Source organism: Prionailurus viverrinus, chromosome D1 (assembly GCF_022837055.1).
Source record: "Prionailurus viverrinus isolate Anna chromosome D1, UM_Priviv_1.0, whole genome shotgun sequence".
Classification (NCBI taxonomy): domain Eukaryota; kingdom Metazoa; phylum Chordata; class Mammalia; order Carnivora; family Felidae; genus Prionailurus; species Prionailurus viverrinus.
In genome coordinates this window covers 43,918,375-43,942,405 of record NC_062570.1, presented here as the reverse complement: position 1 = coordinate 43,942,405, position 24,031 = coordinate 43,918,375, and the positions used below count along the sequence as shown (strand labels likewise).

The 24,031-nt window shown below is 36.2% G+C and overlaps 1 protein-coding gene across 2 annotated transcripts in view; it reads left to right on the top strand.

Moving 5' to 3' along the window:
* The window catches only part of TYR (tyrosinase), a 111,922-nt gene extending 94,003 nt beyond the window's left edge, over positions 1-17,919 (top strand). For both annotated transcript variants that reach the window (XM_047823716.1, XM_047823717.1), the window contains 2 exons: positions 8,943-9,124; positions 17,693-17,919. In XM_047823716.1, the coding sequence (XP_047679672.1) occupies positions 8,943-9,124; positions 17,693-17,919 (409 nt within the window). The remainder of the gene's footprint in view (positions 1-8,942; positions 9,125-17,692) is intronic.
* Positions 17,920-24,031: the final 6,112 nt, after the last annotated feature.

Below are 24,031 nucleotides of genomic sequence, written 5' to 3'. Positions count from 1 at the left end.
CACACACATCCTTCCTTCCAGACCTTTTCAACTGCTTGCAGGGCCCCAAAAGCATACCCGCATTTCTTCATGTTTGTGCTTTATTCTTTCCTAAAGCACCCTTTCCCATTTATTACTTTGCCCAAACTTGTGCTATTCATTTTTCAAAACTTAGGTGTGAGTGATGGTTAATTTTATGTGTCAACTTAGTTAGGCCATGGTACCCAGCCATTTGGTCAAACATTCTAGACGTTTCTTTGAAGGTATTTTTAAAGATGATATTAATATTTACCCTGGTAGACTTTGAGTAAAGCAGATTACCCTCCATAATGTGGGTAGGCCTCATTCAAACCAGTTGAAGGCCTTCATAGGGAAAAAGTGACCTCCTCAAGCAAGAATAAATTGTGCTAGCAGACTCACTTTGGACTTTAACTGTGTCTCTTGCCTCAGTCTCTGGCCTGTCTGCCTACCCTGCAGATTTTGGATTTGCCAAGTTTCTACAATCATATGAGACTCTCTCTCTCTCTTTCTCTCTCTCTCTCTCTCTCTCTCTCTCTCTCTCTCTCTCTTACTGTATCTGCCTCTATTTTTCTCTGTGTCTCTCTTTTTGTCTGTCTCTTTCTCTCTGTGTTTGTCTGTGTATACATACACACACACACACCCTGTTGGTTCTCTTTTTCCGGGGAACTCTAATACATCCCCCATCCTCCTCCAAATCAGATGCTATCTCCTCTTTCTTTGTTCTCCCAAGACATTAATGGCCCTGTTTCTCCCATGTCACTCCAACCATACTGTGCTGAGTGATTGATTAGAATGAAACTCTTTTGAAGATGAGACTCCCCATTTGACTTTATATTCCCAGCACCTAACACAATGGTTATTACATGCTAGATACTGTGTTAACTGATGTTGATCAGTGAATAGCACCACCTACAGAAACATCCAACTCAAAACGATTAGCATCTCTTAGATTCCTCCTTTTCTCAGCTCTAACCTCTAACCACTAAATAAGTGATTCTTCATATATTTAATTCACATTCCTTTTGAGATTTTGATTTTAAAAAATTGGATTCTCTCCCAAGAAAACTATACAATTCCCACTAAATTTCACATATTTTTGGACTACACATACCCAGCCCGCTTGTTAGATAGGCACTATGATGGACATTTAGTGTACAATGATCAACAAGACAACATCATAGCTTTCAGTGAGTTTCTCCTTATATTGCTAGAGAGTGACACATAATCAAATAATTACAACTTGATAAATTTAATAATCAAAGGAGAGAAACGTTAAGTCTGATCGCTGTTTTAAGAGAAGTAGCATTTGACCTAAGTCTTGCAGGAGCAAATGATGTAGTAGACAATAAATTTTAAGGAAACTTAAGTTCTTAGGAAATCCTTGGAAGGAAAATTCAGAAACAGAGTAATTACAGTTTTAATATCAATAGCAGCAATACTTCTTCTATACATCATTTGAAGTTGTTTTGCATATTTCAACATACTTAATATTTATAAGAATCGCTTTAGGTGAGTACTATTACCTATTGGTTTGCCAGGGCTCCCATAACATAGTACCACAGACTGGGTGTATTTGTTCCCCCCTCCAGACTAGAGTTTTGACTGGCTTGCTTGAGGCATCTCAAGCAGTGGTTCTCACAGACAGTGTGATGATCACTGCATCTGTCCTGGCCTTCCACAAAGATGACACTTGATAAAAATAACCCCAGATTCTTTGATCTTTCCATTGTCTCATACTCCCATAACTTCACTTATTAACACAAGCTGATGGCTTCTCAATTTATATTTCCAGAGTAAATCTTACTCTGAAATCCAGACCCAAATATCCAGCTGTCCACCTGACATCTCCTTTAGAACGTTTCAAAAATATCTTCAAGCACAGTACATCAAAAATCATAATACTAATATTTCTTCCTCATGCCACACTTTCTCTCCAGTTGACTACATCCTTGGGAATAAAAAATATTTTGTCCTGGGGTACCTGATTGGCTCAATCAGGTAAGCATCTGATTCTTGATTTCAGCTCAGGTCATGATCTCACAGTTCATGAGATCAAGCCTTCATCCAGCTCTGCGCTGACAGTATGGAGACTGCTTGGGATTCTCCCTCTCCTTGTCTCTTTGCCCCTCCCTCTTTCTCTCTCTCTCAAAAATAAATAAACATTAAACAATTTTTTTTAATGTTTATTTATATTTGAGAGAGACAGAGAGACAGAGAGACAGAGAGAAGGAGACACAGAATCCAAAGCAGGCTCCAGGCTCTGAGCTGTCAGCACAGAGCCCAATGCAGGGATCAAACCCACAAAAGGCAAGATCATGACTTGAGCCCAAGTCAGACACTTAACCGACTGAGCCACCCCAATGCCCCACATTAAACAATTTTTTAAAAACATTTTCTCCTGCGGAATAAGCCAGAAAACTTGGAGTCTTCTATGACACCTCATCACTCAGTATACCTACTTGGATAGTCACACACCATCTTTTTGCCTACACATCATTTTCTCTGTGGTTTCATTCCTTGTTCCCTACACATCAACTCGTACTATCTTTTAGCCCCTTGTCCAGAATGCAATCTGTACAATCTTTAAAAAAAAAAAAAAAAGGGCGGGGGGCGCCTGGGTGGCTCAGTCGGTTAAGGGACCAACTTTGGCTCAGGTAATGATCTCATGGTTCATGGGTTCAAGCCCTGCATCAGGCTCTGTGCTAATAGCTCAGAGCCTGGAGCCTGCTTCAGATTCTGTGCCTAACTCTCTCTCTCTGAGCTTCCCCCACTCACATTTTGCCTGTTTCTTGTCTCTCAAAAATGAATAAAAATTTTTTTAAAAAATTTTAAATGACAATCTGTTCATGTTATACCTACCCCTGCCCCCACACACATACAAACAGTGACTTCTTGCCACTCATAGGAAAAAATACAAATATTTCTCACATGCCTTCTACTGCTCTTCATGATTTGCTCCCCACTTACCTCTCTAACCTGATCGCAAACTATTTTCTCCCTCCTCTCCATATACATATCAGCCAGTGCCTGGGACTTGCTATGTACTTTTCACTAAAAGTCCTTGGCAAATCCCCTTCTAGTCTTCAGAAACAGTCCACCATTTCTCTAAATATGCATTCTTCAGCTCTTGGTTAACAGACTATCAAAGGCTTTCCCAGAGACTAAAGACCAAATGAGGTCTCCTCATTAAATCTTGTTACCATGTGGCCTGCTTCATACTATTTTCCAGTCTGTAATTATCGATTTATTTTTAAATTACTGGTTAATATCTATCTCCACCCCTAGACTCTAAATACCACAAGGATGGAGAACTTCACCCAAAGTAATTTGGGGAATTTTATACCCTGCACAGAGTCAGTTTGTTATAGATGCTCAAAATATACATATTCATCTCTCTCTAAAATAGATGAATAAATGAATGAAGAAGTCTTTATTATACAGGTATATGTTACTTTTTGTTGCTGTGGTGGTGGTACTGAAGTAAATCTGTTCCTAAATATCCATCTCCATTAAGGTTTTCTTGTTAGTTGTATTTTTAAAAAATAAACTCTTGTTTTAAAATAGTTTTCTATTTATAAAAAATGTTACAAAGATAGAACAAAGTTCAACTATACTCCTCACCTATTTTTCCCTATTTTTAATATCTTACATTAGTATGGAATATTTGTCACAATTAGTGAAATAATATTGATCCATTATTAACCAAAGTCCATACTTTATTAAGATTACTTAATAGTTATTTAATATATATTTTTTGTTTCCGGACCCCACATAGGACACCGCATTATATTTAATCATCATGTCTCTTAGGCTCCTCTTGTCTGTGACAGGTTTTCAAACTTCATTTTGTTTTGTTTTATGTTCAGTATACTAGAGGTTTATTGATAGATAAAATATACTTTCAGTTGCATTACATGCCTTGTAAACATATATTTCATGTTTATCTCAAGAATATTTTGCAGGTATATTAGATAACTATTATATAAACTGACTTAAGGAATTATATGCCACCTGCATTATGTATTCAGTGTATCTATTTTAATTATTCAACATTTTTCTGCATGGTAGACTTATGTATTTCCCCATGATATAAATTATGTATTCATGTATTCATACATGATATAAATTATGTATTCATTAATTTATATCATCATGGAGTCATCTATGTTTATTTTATACCTTGGGTTATAACCTAATACTACTTTATTTACTCTGTGGCTGAAATTTTTCCAGTTTTGGCCATTTGGAGTGATATCAGTGGGTTCCTCTGGTTCCTTTTATTGAAGAATATTTCTTCTGCTCTATTCACTTTTTATTTTCCTTCTGTTATTCCAATTGCATGTATGTTACCTCTTTGAAATGATCACACAGCTGTTGATTTTTTCCCCATTCTTTTTTTTCACTTTGCATTCTAGTTTGGGAATTTTCAATGTTTATTTATTTATTTATTTATTTATTTATTTTTTATGAAATTTATTGACAAATTGGTTTCCATACAACACCCAGTGCTCATCCCAAAAGGTGCCCTCCTCAATACCCATCACCCACCCTCTCCTCCCTAGTTTGGGAATTTTCTATCTTCAAGCTCACTGATCCTTTCGTTAGCTGTGTCAACTCCATTGATGAGCACATTAAAAGGCATTTTTCCTTTCTGTTACATTGTTTTTTTTTTCTAGCATTTCCTGTGAATCTTCCTTAGAGTCTTTCCACCTCTCTGCTTCACCATCCATCTGTTCTTGCACGTCCGTTACTTGTCTTGTTACAGCCCTTAATATGTTATTCATAACTATTTAAATTCCCTATGTGATAATTCCAATACCTTTCTCATATCTCAGTTAGGGTTTACTTTGCTTTGATTGCTTTGTCTCTTCACGTTGTTATTTTCTTGCCTTTTGGCATGCCGTAATTTTTTATTGAAAGTCAGATATATTTTATTGAGTGATAGGAACTGAGGTAGACAGCCCTTTAATGTAAGGATTTATGTTAATCTGGCAAGGAGTTGGGCTGTGTTTAACTGCAGCTGTAGGTGCTGGAGGCTTTAAATTTCCATAGGTCTTCGTTCTTGTCCTCACTCTTGAGTTTGGGCTTTCCTGTATACTATTCCTCAGATACTGTCTGTCTTGTGGCTCTTTAAGCTATAATCTCTGCATGATACTGGAGCTCTGTTGATTCATGGTAAAGTATTAAGGTGGGAGCATAGGTTGTGTTCTAAAATATTGTGATTAAAATCAATCTTTTACTTGGCCAGTGTCTTGGGGCTGTGACCTTCATGAGTGTTTCTCCAATGGTATAGCTTTTCTTTCCCTGTTTCCTGTTTCTTTGGTTACAGCATTCCCAATTTATTCCTTGAAACCCTGGCCAATGTAGCCTATGTTTTATTTCCCCTTAAATGAGACAGAAAAGCTGGAATCCCCTTCCTCTAGCTGGGATAGGGCTTTGGTCATCATTTCTTCTGAATTAAACAGGTTTGTTATGGAGAAGGCTGAGGGCTTATTTCATAATGGTACTTCTCTGCAGTCATCTATGCAGCTTTGGGGTGACAGTTTGTCCAGTGACTTCATTCTCTCATGGCCCAAGAAAAGTTGTGGATTTTCCACTTGCCTAGCTTTTTCTTGCTAGACAAGAGGATGGGAGTGCCCAGGGTTTTTACATGTCAGACTTGAAACCAGAAATCTCATGTTACTTTTATACATAAAACATATCCTTTCTTGTTTGTATCCATGATCATCTGTACCTTTTCCTAATTCTAGAAAACTTTGTAGATATAGTTGATATAAATCTTTGGTAGGAAGATAAGGTCTTCTGAAAATGGCAGTGTGATTATCTAACCTAAGCATCAGAATTCCAATGTGAATCATTTTAGACATGGTTTGATGAAATTAACTGAAGATGAGTACCACCGATGAAGAATCTAATCGAGATTAATACCTTCATTTTAAAAGGTTGATAAGGTGGGTGAGCACATTAATGGTTTTATCCATTAAATCTTTTGGTGCTAAGAATTGATGTCCTTGTCCTACCTGGTGAAGAATTTTTGTTTCTCGGCAGGAAAAAAAAAAGATTATTTATAAGCTGAACTACAGTAGTAATTTTTCTCAATTAACAAAAGGCACAATTTTTGCCTCAAGCCCTTACCTGGTAGCTCATTGGATATTGGGCTCTTTTGCAATCAAAGTTTAATAGGGATGGGGGAGAGATTAATTGGATCAAAAAGCCTCCTTCTCATTAAAAAAAAAAATAGATTTGCCAGTTGAAAAGCAGGTAAACATTGTGTAAGCGTGTTTAAATATTGTTTAAACATTAAATATTGCTTAATACAAATAAAATACCTTTTAAAATGTTATAATACAATTCTCTTTTTTGTTAAAATATATATGTACATATATGCACATTTTATAAACTAGATACAACAAAATACGAAGCAATTATATGAATTTTTTTCTTCTCTCATTTTTGCCCATTTATGTTTTCTGAATTGTAAATAATGAATAAGTAATGCTTTCATGCAAGGAAAAAACTGCAGAATTTAAAACAAAAAAAAATCTGATTCATAAAATTTTAGGTCTTGAATAGAATTTGGGCCTTATTTGTTAAGGCAATTCCAAATTTCTTTAGTTGAGAAGGCACACACAGAAAAGCCAATCTTCCCATATCTTCTCCTTTTTCATTCCTGCCTGTCAGAATCATAACCTTTCTTAAAAAGACCCAGCTCAAATGTACATGGCTTTGGCATTTCTGTTATAGTATGTCTCAGGTCTCTTGCTAATTGTAAAGTTCTTCCAGTATAAAGTTAATAATGAGGAGGAGGGAGAAGAGGAAGAAGGGGATGAGGATGAAGATGGTTTCTACTTACCATTTGTTAAGCAATTAAATGTACATCTTACTTATGTTATACTAATTAATCCATAAATATTATTCCCATTTCACAGATGAAGAAAAGGAAAATCAAACAAATTAAGAAACTTTTACAAATTTCCCTTGTCATAACCCATGGGACTCAGTTTTTTTATGTAGGCTCTTGCTGCTCTAAACTTTGACGCATAATAAATACTGAATAAACTTATTTAGTAGTTGAGCTATTTAGAGATCATTTGGTATTTGTGGACCAGATTTTCAGTATTTATCAGTGACCTGCTGATCCCTTGGTTAATTCACAATTAAAAGCCAACTTTAACCACAACTAGCATTTGAAGTCCAGATACTCTAAACAAATAGAACTATTTTCCAGTGTGGAAAAAATGAACTGCCATTCTGCATCATTGTTTTCTTCTTTATTTCCATTTTTTTTTCAATTTTTGTTTGTTTGAAGCATTATCACTTTCCTTTTTAGACGCCATCGCCAGGACAATGCACTAACTTTTTATCTCCTGGCACAAGTTTTATAGCTAAGTAACAATAGCTTAGTTATTTAGTACTTCCATAAATATTATCACATTGGATAATCCCTTTGGAAATAGGGCAAATATTACTGCTTTCATTTAAGGACGAAGAGGCTAGATCTCCAAGAACTTTAGTGATTTGCTTAGAGATATACAGCTTTTAAAACACAGAGCTAGGGGCGCCTGGGTGGCGCAGTCGGTTAAGCGTCCGACTTCAGCCAGGTCACGATCTCGCGGTCCGTGAGTTCGAGCCCCGCGTCAGGCTCTGGGCTGATGGCTCGGAGCCTGGAGCCTGCTTCTGATTCTGTGTCTCCCTCTCTCTCTGCCCCTCCCCTGTTCATGCTCTGTCTCTCTCTGTCCCAAAAATAAATAAAAAACGTTGAAAAAAAATTAAAAAAACAAAACAAAACAAAACACAGAGCTAGGCTTTAAGGGGAGGTCTCTGACTTTAGGTCTTGTGTCCTTCCCTCTATTATATAGCCTGATAATACAAAGCCATTCTCTTTGTCACACTTTTAATGATACACTATAAATTCTTCCATAGCTTAAGTTTCTACTTTGTTCTTACTCAATCTTTTTAATCTCTTAATTGTTTATCTTTTGTTCTGTCATAGTTTTTAATTGCACACAAGAGACTAACTCTGGTTGATTTAAACAGAAAAAGAATTTACTAAGAAGATATTGGATAGCTCAGGAAATCATGGAGAAGCAGGTTCAGAAATGAGTGGGAACAAGGGAAGAGGCGAGTAGCAGCCAAGAGATCTGCTAAAACCATGCTATAGAACACAGGATATTCCTTTCCTGGTACTTCTGGTCTTATAATCCCTAAAAATTAGATGTTGTTATCACAATTGTCTTCCCACTACCAGAATAATTTGTCATTGTCCTTGCTTCTGTATGTCACTATCTTCTGTTTCAAAGTCTTGGATGAATATATGATTGAGTATGAATCATATGGTCATACTCTAGCTTCAGGGGAAGATGGAAAGCCAAGTCCAGGTATTTTTAGTCTTCATTATGGGAGGTAAGCTCTTTCTCACCACAAGTCTCATTAAGCATACACTTTGCCAAAGAGAACAAGATGGTTGAAATAATTGAAAGTCCCCTGCCATGACCAAAAAACAAAAAGCAAAAAACAAACAAACAAAAAAACAAATTTTAGTACTGATTCCAACTTAGTTTTATGTGTTCTTTCTTTAGGCTAACTTTCTTTGAAACAAGAAACATATTTAATTTACAACTCTGATTCAGTTGTCATTCAACCAATAATTACCCGTGTTCTGCAGCATTCTGAAAGGTCTAAACTTGTCATGTAAAGTTCACTTACCTAAGAAATTCCCTTTCCATAGTTACCCTCTCATATTTCTTTCAAGTGAGTGAGCTTCATCAGGGGCTGACAGAATGAATTAGTGCTTTACAAAATATTTTCAAAGCATAAAAAATATATTTGGCATCCTTCCATGTCTTGGAATTTTAAGATATGCCTGGTTATTTTACTTTAAGAATTATAAATATTTCTCTTATAAACATGTTTCTGAGTCTGAATAATCCTTTCCTCTACAGTATTTTTGAACAATGGCTCCGAAGGCACCATCCTCTTCAAGAAGTTTATCCAGAAGCCAATGCACCCATTGGACACAACCGGGAGTCATACATGGTTCCTTTTATACCTCTATACAGAAATGGTGATTTCTTTATTTCATCCAGAGATCTGGGCTATGACTATAGCAACCTACAAGATTCAGGTAAAGTTTAATTTCTTTCATATGAAATGATGAATCTTGTGTGACCAATATCTTTTGAGGGACTATATAACCTTTTGTTTTTACAATGCTATCCCCAAAGCCTTTAAATTGGGAAAGCATACTACAAACCTTAATTTATCACTAATTTATTATTACATGAACTAAGTTGCAAGGATCTTTAAATTCACATCTATTCTGCTTAATATAGGGCATTTTGCATATGGCAGCCATGGAAAGAACATTACAATTAAAATCAGAAAGGAAAAAGAGGGTTTAAGACATGACTCTATCAGCTGACTGTAAGGTGACCTTGGAAATTTTTCTTCACTCTATGAATCTCAGTTTTTTAACCTGAAATATTGGGGTCAGAATACTTCAAAGAGATATTGTGATAATTAAATGAATATGATGTATTAAAGAGTCCAGTGTGGTGTGACAAAAGATAAATATCTTGTAGTTTTAGGGAAGCATGGGCAGCTCTGTTGGTTCAGTGTCTGACTCTTGATTTTGGCTCAGGTCATGATTTCATGGTCGTGGCATCAAGCCCTGTACTGATCTATGCTCAGCTCGGAGCCTGCTTGGGATATTCTCTCTCTCTCTCTCCCTCTCTCTCTCTCTCTCTCTCCCCCCGGCCCCTCTGCCCTTCCCCTGCTTGCACACACACTCTTTCTCTCCTTCCAAAATAATAAATAAGTAAATAAATAAATTTTAAAAATTACCAAGAAAACTTGTGGATGTTTTAATTTTAAGCCTAATTAATAATAACAATAATAATAATAACAACAACAATAAGAGAAAGAAGAAGAAGGAGGATGAGGAGGAAGAAGAGGAGGAGGAAAGTCAGGAGGAGGAAAAAGAAGAAGAAAGAATGATTAAAATGATAATTGCTATGACCATGATTAACCTAGTAATATAAAACTCTAAGATGATAATTATATTTGGGCTTTAAATAATCTTCCTGAGTAGAAATATCAATATCTTCCTAATAAATGTGGTACAGGTAACAATGTCTTCCCCCACCCAAGAACCCGCACATGTAGATCTCGCACATGTGTTACTAATCAATCATACATTAGGGTTAGTAATAGTATCTCTAGTAATAGGTGATCCCACTGATACTGTGAGAGTTTAAATGACTTTCCCAATATAGACACCAATATGTGGAGGAGGCAGATTTCAATACCGTAAGGCCCTCTCTTCATTTCACTACACTATGCTTCTACTGTAACACAGGAGTATCAACATCCAAAAACAGTAGAAAAACAAAACAAAACAAAAAACAATAACATATGGCTTGTGAGTAAGGGGTATTCAATAAGCAGTGATGTTTCATTATTTTCATTGATAATTCATAAAAATTATAATTCATAAAAACAAGTAAATTAAACATATTAATGACATTTACCAACTTCCTACCTCTTGTGCTAGATTCTAAGGACATAAAGGACTGACATAGTTCCAAACTTCAAGGAGCTCTAAATTCAATGTGGAAGTCAGGCAATTGTGCAAGAAAGTACAAAACATCAGTCTGTGTTAAGTGCAGCAAAAAAGTCATAAACAAAATCCAACAGAGGAGCACAGAGGAGAAAGCAATGACTTCTGAATAACTCAAGCTATTGAGTTGAATAACTCCCTGAATAACTCAAGGAGAAAGACAAGACCTTGAAGGATGAACAGGGCAGAGAATACTATAAATGAAGATAATAACAAGAAAAATAGAGGTGGAGAATGTACAGTTTATTTACAGAATGTTAAATTCTCCGATTTGAGTAGTATAGGCAATGGAAAATTACCCTGAGGAAAGAAATGAAATTATTTAATAATAGCTAACACATACTGAGTATCTTTTATGTGCCAGAAACTCTTTTAGGTATGCTGTGTGCATTATTTAAACTTCATAACTAGCCTATGAATTAGGTACTATTATTTCTTTTTTCCTATTCAGATGAGAAAACAGAAGCCTAAAGAATATAAATAACTTGTCCAAGTCCATCTAGCTAGTATGTGGCATAGCAGAACCACAATTTAGGGCTACCAGGAGAACCTATATTTTATCAACATTTACCTGCCCTTTGGGGATCACTAGTTGAACAAATATGGCTTTGATTAACCTGTTTTGATTTATCTGAAAATCACAGGCAGTGGAAGGAATACTAACATGGCTGGCTTTGGAAATCAGTTATTTCAAAACCTTAAGATCACTGAGAATGGGGAATTTTCCAAAGAGCAGAGATGTGGTAAGGGGAGGGCTTTCTGCAAGTCAAAAAAAAAAAAAGACAGTCTCAAGTAACATGTTTTCCCTTCCATCTATAAACACCCCACCATACATAAAGAAAGAACCATATTTGTAATGGCTTTTCAAAGATTCACCACTTAGCATTTTATGATTTCCATTTCCAAAACATGCCATATTCTTTCATGGGCTCATGCTTTTAAACATGCTGTTCCCTCTGGCTAAATTTTGATCCTGTTTATCAATTTGTCAAACTCTCAGATATTAAATCATTTTATGCATATATGTAGTCATGTTTAATCATTCCTTTATTAGAGTTACATGGTAATTTTTTATGTATGAATCTTTCCCCAATCCACCTTGACCTTGTACTCTACAAGATTAGAATTGATATCTCTCAAGCTTCTCTAGTTTAAATATCAAATGATATCTGGTTATTGGGGTGAAATAAATGAATCAATCTGAGTACAAGTGATATTGATCATGAAAGGTAATATCTCTTAACCAATATAAGTAAAGCTTGCTAGAAAAATGTCAGCCCTCTTAATACTCAGGTCATTTTTAGACATGTATTTTTAACATATTTCAAGCCTTTGATCACGCTAGGTATTTTCTAGGTGGTGTTTTTGATTTATTTATTCTTTCTACATACATTTAATAACTACTTTGAACAAAGCATGTTCTTACATACGATGGATACAGTGGTAAACAACATAGTCTCTATCTTTATGGAGTCTACATACTAATGGAAGACCTTAAACAACTACTTACCTAATGACTTATTTGGAGATATACCTATGTCTAGGGGTCAATGAAGTGATATCTCAGAAGATATCGGCATGAAAGGGAGAAGTGATTAGTTGAAAAGAGGAGGGGTCTTGATTGCAGATTTTGGCCATAGTGCTAAAATAACAGAAGCCATTGATAAATTTTAAACAGATTGTCTTGAGTTTTCTAAAGATTACTGTTACTGCAGTATGTAGGGCATTTTGTAGCAGTTGCAAAGCACATTCAGGGAAGGTGGTGAAGATGCTATTACAAGAGTCCAAGAGGTAGGTAGGTTGGCAGAAAACATGAAAGAATTTGATATTATTTTGAATTTATAAAATGTACAGAACTTGGAAAATGATTCCAAGGTGATAATCATGGATTCATATGAATCATAGGAGGTGAGAAAGAAGGAGATGTTAGGGATGCCTTTAAGCTTTCTGGCCTGTGAATATGATGCACGGTGATACTGTCACTGAGACAGTATCAGTAAGAGCGAGGCCAGACATGGTGGGAATCTCATGTCTGCATTTGTTATGCAGTGAAATGGGATGATAGGAGACATCAGGGTAAATATGTCTCTGGGGCAGTTGGCTGGCCTTGAAACTCAGAAGACATTCTGGGGGCACCTGGGTGGCTCAGTTGGTTAAGTGTCCTACTTCAACTCAGGTCATGATCTCATGGTTCATGGGTTCAGGCCCCGCGTCGGGCTCTGTGCTGGCAGCTGGGAGCCGGAGACTGCTTTGGATTCTGTGTGTGTCTCTCTCTTCCCCTCCCCTGCTCAATGCTCTCTCTCTGTCTCTCAAAGACGAATAATAGAAAGAAAGAAAGAAAGAAAGAAAGAAAGAAAGAAAGAAAAGACAGACAGACATTCTGGCCTGCAGATAGTAATAGGATATAAGTTACAGACATCAGCAGGTAAATTATTATCTCTGCTAATCTTCACAATCTTATATAGTAGTGATTTTTATTTTGTTTTGCAAGTAAATTGAGAACAGAAAGATAAAGTGGCAAATTCTAAGTCATCAAGCAACTAAGTGGCTAATACTGAATCCCAAACTAATTTTCTCCCCCATTATGCCACACTAGACAGGGTCCTCTTTAGTCCCTATGTGTCTTGTATATTATGTTCCATCTCATGGTTCCTTCTCTGTAGTCCAAATGGGTACTTTTTACTGAAAAGGCAACAAAATCCATCAGAGGAGAGAAGGGAGGGGGACTCAAAAAGTCACATTAGGGGATTTAGCTATTTATTATTTATTTCTACTTAAATATTTAAAAAAATAAAGTTGACTTGAGATGTTGTATCTGTTTAGGGTACTTTTCATACAGCTATGGATATATACCATTAATTTTAGAAAAGTTTGGCTTTAAAATCAACAATAGCAACTGCCTGTTTTCTTGTTTATGAATTATTCTATTGCTTCTGTTGTACATTCAAGGAATTTAAAATTTATTCTTATTTATTGCTAAACTTTAGGCCTACTAAAAAAAATTTTAAAAAACTGCTTCATGTAATTTAGTTCAAGAAGTTTATTATTCATCATTCAAGTACTCATGTTTGTAATTACTTAAGTGTTTTCTGCAAAAGGCAGCTGAGGTCTGGCATTTGTCAAACATTTTCTCTTATAATCGAATTTAGTGATGCTTTTAAAAATTGAGCAGCAGGTGATTTTGTTTGCATGCATAACTGATTAAAAGGCGAGAACAAAAAGCTTTGGCAATAAAAGGCTGTGTCCTTAATGCTGTTGGAAAATGCGATCCTGCTTTCTGTATGATACTGCTCTATCGAGAGCTGCCTTATCCCAATATATCCCAAAAGACCTTAACATTTGATGTTAAAAATGAGAGGAGGAGACACAATGACGGTAACTAGAGTGTCCCATTCTGCAGTTAAGATTTGATAATGGGGCTTCTATCACTCACAAATGTGTTCAGTAGCCATGCTTGCCTATGTGTATACATCAGTGCATACTGTTCCTTTTTTCCTGGGATGGCTTGCCATCATGTGCCGTCATGATGGCTTGCATCACATGCATCATGCATCACATACAGCACATGCATGATAGTCTTCTGGGAGGCCACCCTTGACTCCCCAGACAGATACGAGTTCTTTCCACCATGATTCCATTGTATCTTTTGGTTACTTCCATCATTACAACATCACTCTTGAAATAATTTATTTACTTGCTACTCTCCTCTTCCAGTTATGGTTTCCTTCAGGCCAGGGATTCTACTTGTTTATCTTTTCACTTACAGTGCCAAGAGCACCACTTGGCATGTAATGTGTCTCAATGAATATTTGCTGTATGAATGAATGAATGAAAGAATGAATAGAAGAATGAAAGATAAAACAAGACATAATACTTGCCTCTCAAGAACTTATGATTAAGCCTGAAAATACACATAATACATATAAATAATTACAACACATAGACAATGGTGCCAAGTGTCACAAGTGAGCAAAGAAAGAAATAGTCTGAGAATCCAAAAGAGAGCTGACTTGAATCAGTAATCAAAGCAGTTTTGAGAGAGAAAGCTCTTATTAGAAGCTGGTTCAACTGAAATATTGTTGAAATTATTATGGAATAACAACAATCATTAACAGTTATAAATTTCTTTCTGTGTGCTAGGCATTTTACCAAGGGCTAATTTAGGTAGCGAAAGATGGAACAATTATGATATAAAAAATAATTTAAAGGTGTACTCTTTGGGTTCCAAAGCAAGTAGCTGAGAAAGAAAGTCTGAATTTTAGTTTAGAGCCATTGAGAAATACAAAGAGTGTTTCAAAGAAGTCCATTGGTAGCAGTAAAAATTGAGACCACTTAGAGTGAACTGAAGTAGAGAAATTTTAAGAGAGGCTGAAGAGCAGCACAAAGAAATAGTACTTTAAAATTGTGACTTGAGCTGAGCCTGAAATAGAGGAAATCATATTTATTATGGAATCTCTATGTACCCTGCATTTTGCTAGACATTTTAAACATACTTTATATATTGAAGTGACTACTAGCAATATAAGCCAGGCATTTGAAGTCCCATTTTCAAAATAATTTTAAATATATTGAAAACAGTAACTTTTTGATATTTCTTTTTAATTTTAGCTTTTTTGCTTTCATTGCTTAGATTTAAATGTCAAAGTTCTAAATATTTTATATAATTTATTTGGTAATGTTTATTCTTTGTAAGTTGTTGTCCCTTCCTGATGAAGAGAAACTCTAAATTGCTACACTGTTCAAATTAGGCTTAATGAGTTCTAGGAATTTTAGAGGTAACTTAGTGACAGCTGGCAAAAAGATGGTGTCAAGGACAGAAGGAGAAATGGACAGGGTTTTAATCCTATTAAATAAAAAAGAACATTCCTATTTTAACCATTCTGAACATTCTGAATCATTTTAAATTTTATTTCATGTTGCTACCCATGATTTCCAAGATATGTTATTAAATAAACATTCCTTTTCTCATTGGTTTGTGAATCTCATTTTTATTATACATGGAGTTTACATAAACATAAAACCTTGGTTTGTGAGCATAATTCATTCTGGAAACACGCTTGTCATCCAAAGCACTTGTATATCAAAGTGCATTTCAAGAACCATTGGCTCAGTTGTGATCATATGACATTCAGCATCACATACTCATATTGTAAGATATCACTCATTTATCAAGTGAAAATTTATTACAAATGTTTGCTCATCTTGCAGAACACTAGCAGAACAAGTTACTCATAATAGAAGGTTTTACTGTAGTTGCAATTCCAAAATTTCCTAAGGTTTCTACTCCATCTTTTATTGTAGTGGACATATAATTAACTTTTTTAAATAATCAGGACTTTCAAAAATGCAAATGGCATAAACTCCACAGGAATGAGATTAGATTAAAAAATAAAGGTATTTTTTGGTTTAAAAAAATCCAAGGAGGGATGAACACTCAAACTCTGGGAAAGGCAGAAATGCAGTTGAGACTGAGGAAGAGCAGGAACCAGGGAACTCTAAGCCCTAAAAACTCTCTGTCTCTCTGTCCCTTTGTCCCTCTCACTGTCTCTCCCATTCTCTCTCATCTCTATTTCTTGGAGTGCGTTCATCCTGTCTTCTACAGGTTGAGAAGTCAGGCTGTCATCAGTTCCCAAGACACCTGGCAACTGCAGCACAGTAAATTCTGAGAAATGATTCTGATTGGCCCATCTTGAGTCAGTGGTCTACCATGTACCAATCAACTATGACCAAGGAAAGAGTTTTCAAAGAATGTTATAGTTCCTGCATCAGCGAGGGTGGGAAGGTAGGGATTGAGAGCAGATGCAGGTTCAAAGACCTATGGCTTAAATAAGTTACTTTATTTATTGCTCAAATAGCATTTTTGGTGTGTTGTTGAATATCAGCTCCATAATTCCAGGGTCCGGAGCTCTTCTTTCTTGTTTCCACAAGACCTAGGGCTTAATCTGGACCACATGGTCCATGATGGCTCATCAACACACTATCTGCATTACCACTAAGCAAAAAGAAAAAAGGAAAAAGGAAAAGATACATTTTTTTCTTTTTAAGGAAAATGCCCCAAAGTTACATATATTGCTTTCGCACAAGACTTGAGTCACATAGACATCATTTGCTTCAAGGTAAGCCCAAGATGCACTCTCTTCTTTGTATACAAAATGAATAGGAATATCTTGGAGTCTTTTATAAATAGTGATAGGTATTTTTAAATCAACCAAAAGGATACAATAAATTATTAACTACAAGGGAAAAATAACATAAGGAAATGTAACCATTCTACTGTGAATATTATTTATATACTAAAACTAACGAAGGGGCGCCTGGGTGGCTCAGTCGGGTAAGCATCCGACTTCAGCTCAGGTCATAATCTCACAGCTTGTGGGTTTAAGCCCCATATTGGGCTCTGTGCTGACAGCTCAGAGCCTGGAGCCTGCTTAGGTTTCCATGTCTTCCTCTCTCTCTATCTGCCCCTCCCCAACTTGCGCTCTCTCTCTCTTTGTCTCTCTCTCTCTGTCTCAAAAATAAATAAACATTAAAAAAATTAAAACTAATGAAAATCCAAGATGTGGATTTCACCCCAAATCATGATGTTATTGTGCCAAAAAGACTTAGGGAAGAAAAGGGGAGTTGTAAGATAACAAGAATCATTACTTCTATATGAAGAACTCCAGATATAAACTTGATGAATTAAAAGATGGTAATATTTGCCTATTATTTTGAAATATGGAAGCAAATATCAGAATAAAGAACTAAAAATTACAATAGTTGACTTGGTTGTAGGCACTGCATAAATTACAGATCAGTTGATTAATTGTTATCAATCAACTTTAAAACATTCCAGCAAGGTGGTATTATGTTCCTGCCTTCCTGATAAAGAAACGAAGGTTTAGGAGTATTAGGTGTGAATTTTCTGAGCTCTTATAGCCACTAAGTAGCAGAGGTGGCATTCAAACCTAAGTGTCTGACTCCACAGTACTCTGAAAGGATAATTAATGATAATGATGATGATGATGATGTTAATGATGATGCTGATGCTGATGATGACAACAGTAAAAACACTGGGATATGTTTCTGTTTCAGAACGGGACATTTTTCAAGATTACATTAAGCCCTTCTTGGAACAAGCAAGTCGGATCTGGCCATGGCTCATTGGGGCTGCTGTGGTAGGCTCTGTCCTCACGGCTGTGCTGGGAAGGCTCACTAGCCTATTGTGTCATCGCAAAAGAAAGCAGCTCCGTGAAGAAAGACAGCCCCTCCTCATGGAAAAGGAGGGTTACCACAGTTTGTTGTATCAGACTCATGTATAAAAAGCTTAGGCAATAGAGTAGGGCCAACAAGGCTGACCTCACTTTAACTCAAATGATGTTCAAGTCCCCAGGGGATGTTCCAAGAGCAGTCCCCGGTATTGGTTTGTGAAGACTGTTACCAGAATTGCCATCTAATACAAAAGGTACCCCTCCTCCAATTCAGGGAGAATACACCTGTGCTTGCCTCACTGCCTTTTGATCATCCCTTTGACAGTTTTCCTCAAACTCATATCTCTAACAAAAGGATGCCATTTGGTAATGAGTAACTGCTACTTGTATCTGAATGAAAATGCTCTCATAAAAATGTGGGAATAATTTTGATTTTTCCTCCTGATTGTTTAATGAAATGTTTCTTTTTTATTGTCTTCTTTCTTTGATTTTAATAAAATGGTAACAAATGACATAAACTGACTCCTTTGAGCTTGGGAAGTACATTTTTGTTTTCCTCAGAAAGCATGTTTCCTTTATATTTTACATTCTTGCTCCAAAATGTATTAGGAACTTCAAATAAACAACAACCTTTAGCTCTTTCCTTCCATAGTTCTGAATATGTGTTCGATGATTCACTGAAAATAAAGGCCCCACCCCTACAACAAATATGGCTAAGTTCCTGTCCCAAGATGTACTCATTAACTATGCTGATCATGGTGATAACCCTATTAAAAGCTTTTTTTTTATCTTCTAAGAAGAATTTTATTAGAGAATATTTAAAATGCTAGGAAACATTTGAAGTTTGAGAACCATTATGTGAATTGCCTGGCTGCAGTTCTAATAAAATAAGACTTGTTTCTATTGGCTATTAAGACCCTAAATTAGGATATGCAGATAATCCTGCTGCTTGAATTTTTGGGTCTCACTGAATTTCTAAAAATAGTACATTTGATACTACATTTCTATTATAGCTATGCATACATAGCATAAAAGACAAGGTCCAGCTGGTGGAAGTTACAGGGGACCATTCTGGTTCAATAAAAGGAAAAACTGTCCAGTATTCAGAGCTTTCCAAAACCAAAAGGGACATCCTTAGGAAATAATAAGTAGTTGTCACTATAGTTCTTCACATATAGGCTGGATGGCTAATGCAACTTGAATTCTATAAAGAGAATTTAAGTATTAAGTTTATAGTAATACCTATTTAAATTGGCTCAGGACTCTCAATTCCCCATTCAGAAACAAGGTCAAGCATTCTCTATAAAAAGTCCCTGTGATTCTTCCACAGTATTTCATATGTCACCACATTCTAATTTCCACTCTCACTGGATATCCAAACTCATTTGCACTGTACTGATAACCTCCATCTCTTTGTTTCTCTTATGCCTAATTAACGTTTGCTCAGCATTTTCAATATGACTTTGGTTTTACTACTTAATTTGCATTTCCCATCTCATCTCTGAACACTATCTTTCACTGTCTCTGGATGCCAAGCTTTAAAGACAGATGTGTCTAATTCAGGCTCCCAGAAAACTACCTGGTCCTGACACCTCAACCTGTACATGTCTGGGGGGAGCATTTGAAAGGAGACAAGCTCACCTGTATGGTACCTTTCAACTAAAATATTCTACAATTCCTAGAAGGTCTGAAGCATAGTGTTCAGATTGTTTATGAATGCATTTAAAAATGAGTGGACTGAAAACCTTGAGCTCTTAAAAATGCCTTTATGTAGGAAAAAAGCTGACCTAAAGTCAAGATCACATAACTTTAAATCATTACATTTTATTTAGTCCCAATTTGGATTTCAAAGAAAAGCAAGGAAACAGCCTATTATACACATTGACTTAATGATCTCGGCTAATTTTCATTTAGAAATAGAAATTCACAATTATTGCTGAGGTAATGTCTTTGACTCTCAGAAATCACTAATAGTTAATAAACTCAGTTATATAGAGTAATATTATCTTCTAACTCCCACTGTTTAGACTTGCTGACTAGCTTGTCTAATTTCAGCTGCTTCATAGAGAAAAGTCAGGCAAGGGATACGGAACAGCATACTTATTACTTAGACACTGAGGGTCTGTGGGACTAGTGGGTAAATACAAGGGATTTTATCCTGAACTTGGTACATTACCAGAAAAAAAAAAAAAAAACACTTAAAATAAATTAACAATGGCATCTGAGGACCAGATTCAATTTGGTTGGGAACTGGAACCAGTAAAACTAAAAACAAAAAGCGGGAAAATAAATTTGGATAATGGTCTGCAGAAGATTGTGAGGAGGCAGTGACAGGGAATTTTGTTTGCCTTTTGTCTAATCCCAGAACACAAAGAAATTACTTAGGTAGGTTTCAGTTGAAGGCAAAAATTTTGGTCCAGGTGGTATTTTTAATCATTTTTACAAAGTACCTCGAATGAAAGTCCACCCTGGAAATTTTCATTATTACTGACAGTGATCTGTAGAAAATCATTCTTTTCTGTATCACAAGACAATTCCCTCCTCTACCACTGCATTTTAACATAGAACATCGTTCTGTTTCTCTACAGGAGCCACATATTTACTTGTGTGTCAGCAGCACCATATCACACAGTGATTCTCAGTCTGGTTTTCTCAATAAGTTTCCAAAATTACCTGACTGACACTTGAAGATACCTGGCAGGTTCATTAAATTCTAACCAACATTACATCCTGTGGCATTGTTTAAGAGTGTAGCTTTTATAAATTGCTTCATTTCTGGCTCTGCTCTTTCACCATTGCCACATTACAAGTCACATTTTGTTACAAAGAAATAAGCAGCTGCCACTCTTTTTGTTCCTCTTTCTGTGTTTTATTTAAAAAAAAAGTATTTTTAGTAACCAACCTTTCCAACAAGTCAAATATATAATTCTCCACCTGTAGAAATAAATATGTGATGGGTACAAGTCATTTCAAGCAGTGTCTCTAGCAGGCTGACAACTGGCATTCATTGTGAATGTTTTAAATAGCCTTTTCCTTGTTTATATGGGCTTTGATTTGTAGGAGCAGTTTTCTTTGTCATCATAAAAAGGGCCTCTTTGGGGCCTCCTATTGTTAGCCTGTGCTATTTTGGAGGGCACATCAGGAGAACAAAGTTCCATGCTCCTTCTGATTAGACTCCTTCTGAAAGCTGCTGAAATGCAAGTAGAAGATGTTTTTTGTTTTTTGTTTTAACTTTATATTGCTTATTTTCAAAAGCATTGGCTAGTTTGTACAATCATGAATATAAAATTGCCTACGGCAAACGCGGGAGGTCTTCATGGCTTTCAAATCATTCAGCTTTTTAAAACTATATAGGAAGAATGCATTTCTTTGAAACAGAATCCTTATTAATACTCCGTACAGCCTGTGTTTATCTGTTTCATAAGTTATTTTTTGTTTTTAATATTTATTTGAGAGAGAGAGAGTGTGAGAGCTTGCGGGAGAAGGGGAGGAGCAGAGAGAGAATCTCAAGCAGTCTCCCTGCTGTCAGCACACAGACCAACATGGGGCTCAGGCTAGATGCCACTAACCAAACCTTGAGGTCATGACCTCAGTCAAAATCAAGATTCCTAGGCTTAACCGACTGAGTCACCCAGGCATTCCCATAAATTCTTTTCTTAAACAAAATGTAAGAAGTCATTCTTACTGATGAGGGACCATAAGGCAAGCTGACAGGCCACAAACACCCCATCCGACCCCCAGGTGTGATATTCCTCAGGCACTCCTGGCTGCCCAAGAATAAAAGAAAGGGGAAAAACAAATGGTTAACTGATAGAGATCATGGTCCTGCAGGACCTGACTCTTCATCTATTTACAAGTATCTTAGTAAATCACAAGAACAAGGCAATCTTATCAACAGCCTAATCTCGTGAAACATATACACTGTTTCTTGGAGTCTCAACATCACCCCTCCGTAGTGATGTGGGAAACAAGGCAGAAGGAAATGGCAGACAGAACTAGATTTCTTTATAATCTGCAGCCCACTGACAAATACTTGAGGCTCAGAGTAAAGCATTTCTCCAGGAACTCCCTACTGTCTTAATGCTAATGCTTTGCTAGAGGGCAAACAACCTTAGCTTGACAATAGCTAGGCCTCCACTATCCTGGGAGTCTTCCAGGATATGAAAATCCTGCGTAGGATTTTCTGCGTATATGAAAATCGCACTGGAAGCTTCCCCTGGACGTTACCTCCCCCAACTCCATAGCATATAACCAGTCTCTCCTCATGGTCTTGGGGCAACTCTTCCCACCATGGGTCCTGTCCCAGTGCTTTAATCAAACAACCTATCTCCACCAAAAGATGTCTTCAAGAATTCTTTCTTGGTTGTTGGCTCCAGACACCACTATCACCCCCAAAAACCTCATCACTTATAACTTCATGTTAATATACCAATGTCTGTGTGTTTTATAATCATGATCGTAGTGATTTCTAATTTCTTATTTATTTATTTTTGAGAGCGAGTGCACGCGCAAGTAGAGGAGAGGCAGAGTGAGAGAGGGAGACACAGAATCCGAAGTAGGCTCCAGGCTCTGAGCTGTCAGCACAGAGCTCGACATGGGGCTCGAACTCATAAACCTTGAGATCATGACCTTATCCAAAATCTGAAGCTTAATTGACTGAGCCACCCTGGCGCCTCTCTAATTCCTTATTTAAAGATAAGTAGCAAAGGTGTTGCAATGTAGTGAGTAGTTATGATGCTCCAAGAACTTCACTGAGCACTTCATATATGTGAACTCATTTATTCTTCATGTCATCAATATGGGAATAAGTATTATTTGTGCTTTCAAATGAGGAAATGAACACTTAAATAGGAGACACACTTTGCCTAGGTTTATATGTCTGTTCAGTAGTTTACGTAATTTAGCTGGGATTTCAATCCAATTCCTCCTTCATAATGACAAATTTCATCGTTTTTTTATTTAATTATGTTGATGTGCTGTCACTTGCCAATTCCTCACTACTGGACATTTAGGTTTTGTCTAGTTTTTATTTTTATTTTTTAATTAATTTTCTTAAATTCCAGTATAATTAATGTACAGTGCTGAATTAGTTTCAGGTGTACAATATGGTGATTCAGCCATTCTATATTTTATCTAGTTTTTAAATTATGTTTAGTGCCACATGGAATATTTGGGTGTATCTGGCATCTAATTTCTCTTAAATTATTTTCCAGGAGTTCAATCTCTGGATCAAAGCAAATGAACAATTTTATGGCTTTTCTAATGAATTGCCACACTGCTTTTGAAAAGGGTTGCACAGATTTAAAAATGCAGAGACAAAATGTAAAAATAAGAGATCAAAAGGAATGAAGAAGAAAATGAAGAGGTGAAAAATTTAAAAGAAGGAAGAGTTGCAATTCTCTTTGAGAGGAACTGAAGACCCTAATTGTCACTTGGGAGTATTGCTTCTTTTCATAAATCTTTGTAGAATTATAACATCAATTCGATGGGCATTTTCTCTCACTAAAATTAAAAGAAAATTCAGACTGAAGCAATTTTAGAGAGATAGAGCATAACATGAATGTAAATTGCTCTCAAAATGAGATGTTTTCAGAAATGTGTTCATCTTAGCTAGGTAGAGGTGTGTGTGCCTCAAGCTATCATGCAGGGAAAAACAACAACAACAACAACAAACCCCAGCAACCCTAGAAATCCATCCTTGGAAGAATAAGCACAAGGCATCAAAACAGTCCGAATCAACACAGAGGCCGGGGCAGTTGTTGGGATAGATAATTGCAAATATTTGCAAGAATAATTGCAAAGCATAGATGTGTTTGTGTGTGTGTGTGTGTGTGTGTGTAGAGAGAAAATAAGAGTGAAACAGAGAAAATAAAGACTAAAATTTTTTCACCTCTCTCCAATATTAGAGAGAATTTTGTTGATTTCCTTGTTATTGTCACTGTCATAAATTACCACAAACACAGTGGTATAAACAATACAAAATTGTTATTTTGTAATTCAGTAGATTATAAATCCAACATGGGTCTCACTGAGCTAAAACCAAGGTGGCAGTAAGACTGTGTTCTTTGTGGAGGCTCTGAGGACGATGTCATTTCCCTACGTTTTACAGATTCTCAACACCATCTAATATTCCACTCCTCCCTCCATCTTCATCTTCAAAGCCAGATTTGCGATACCACTCTCATAATTCTTTGGTAGTCGTATCTTTGATTGATTTCAAAAA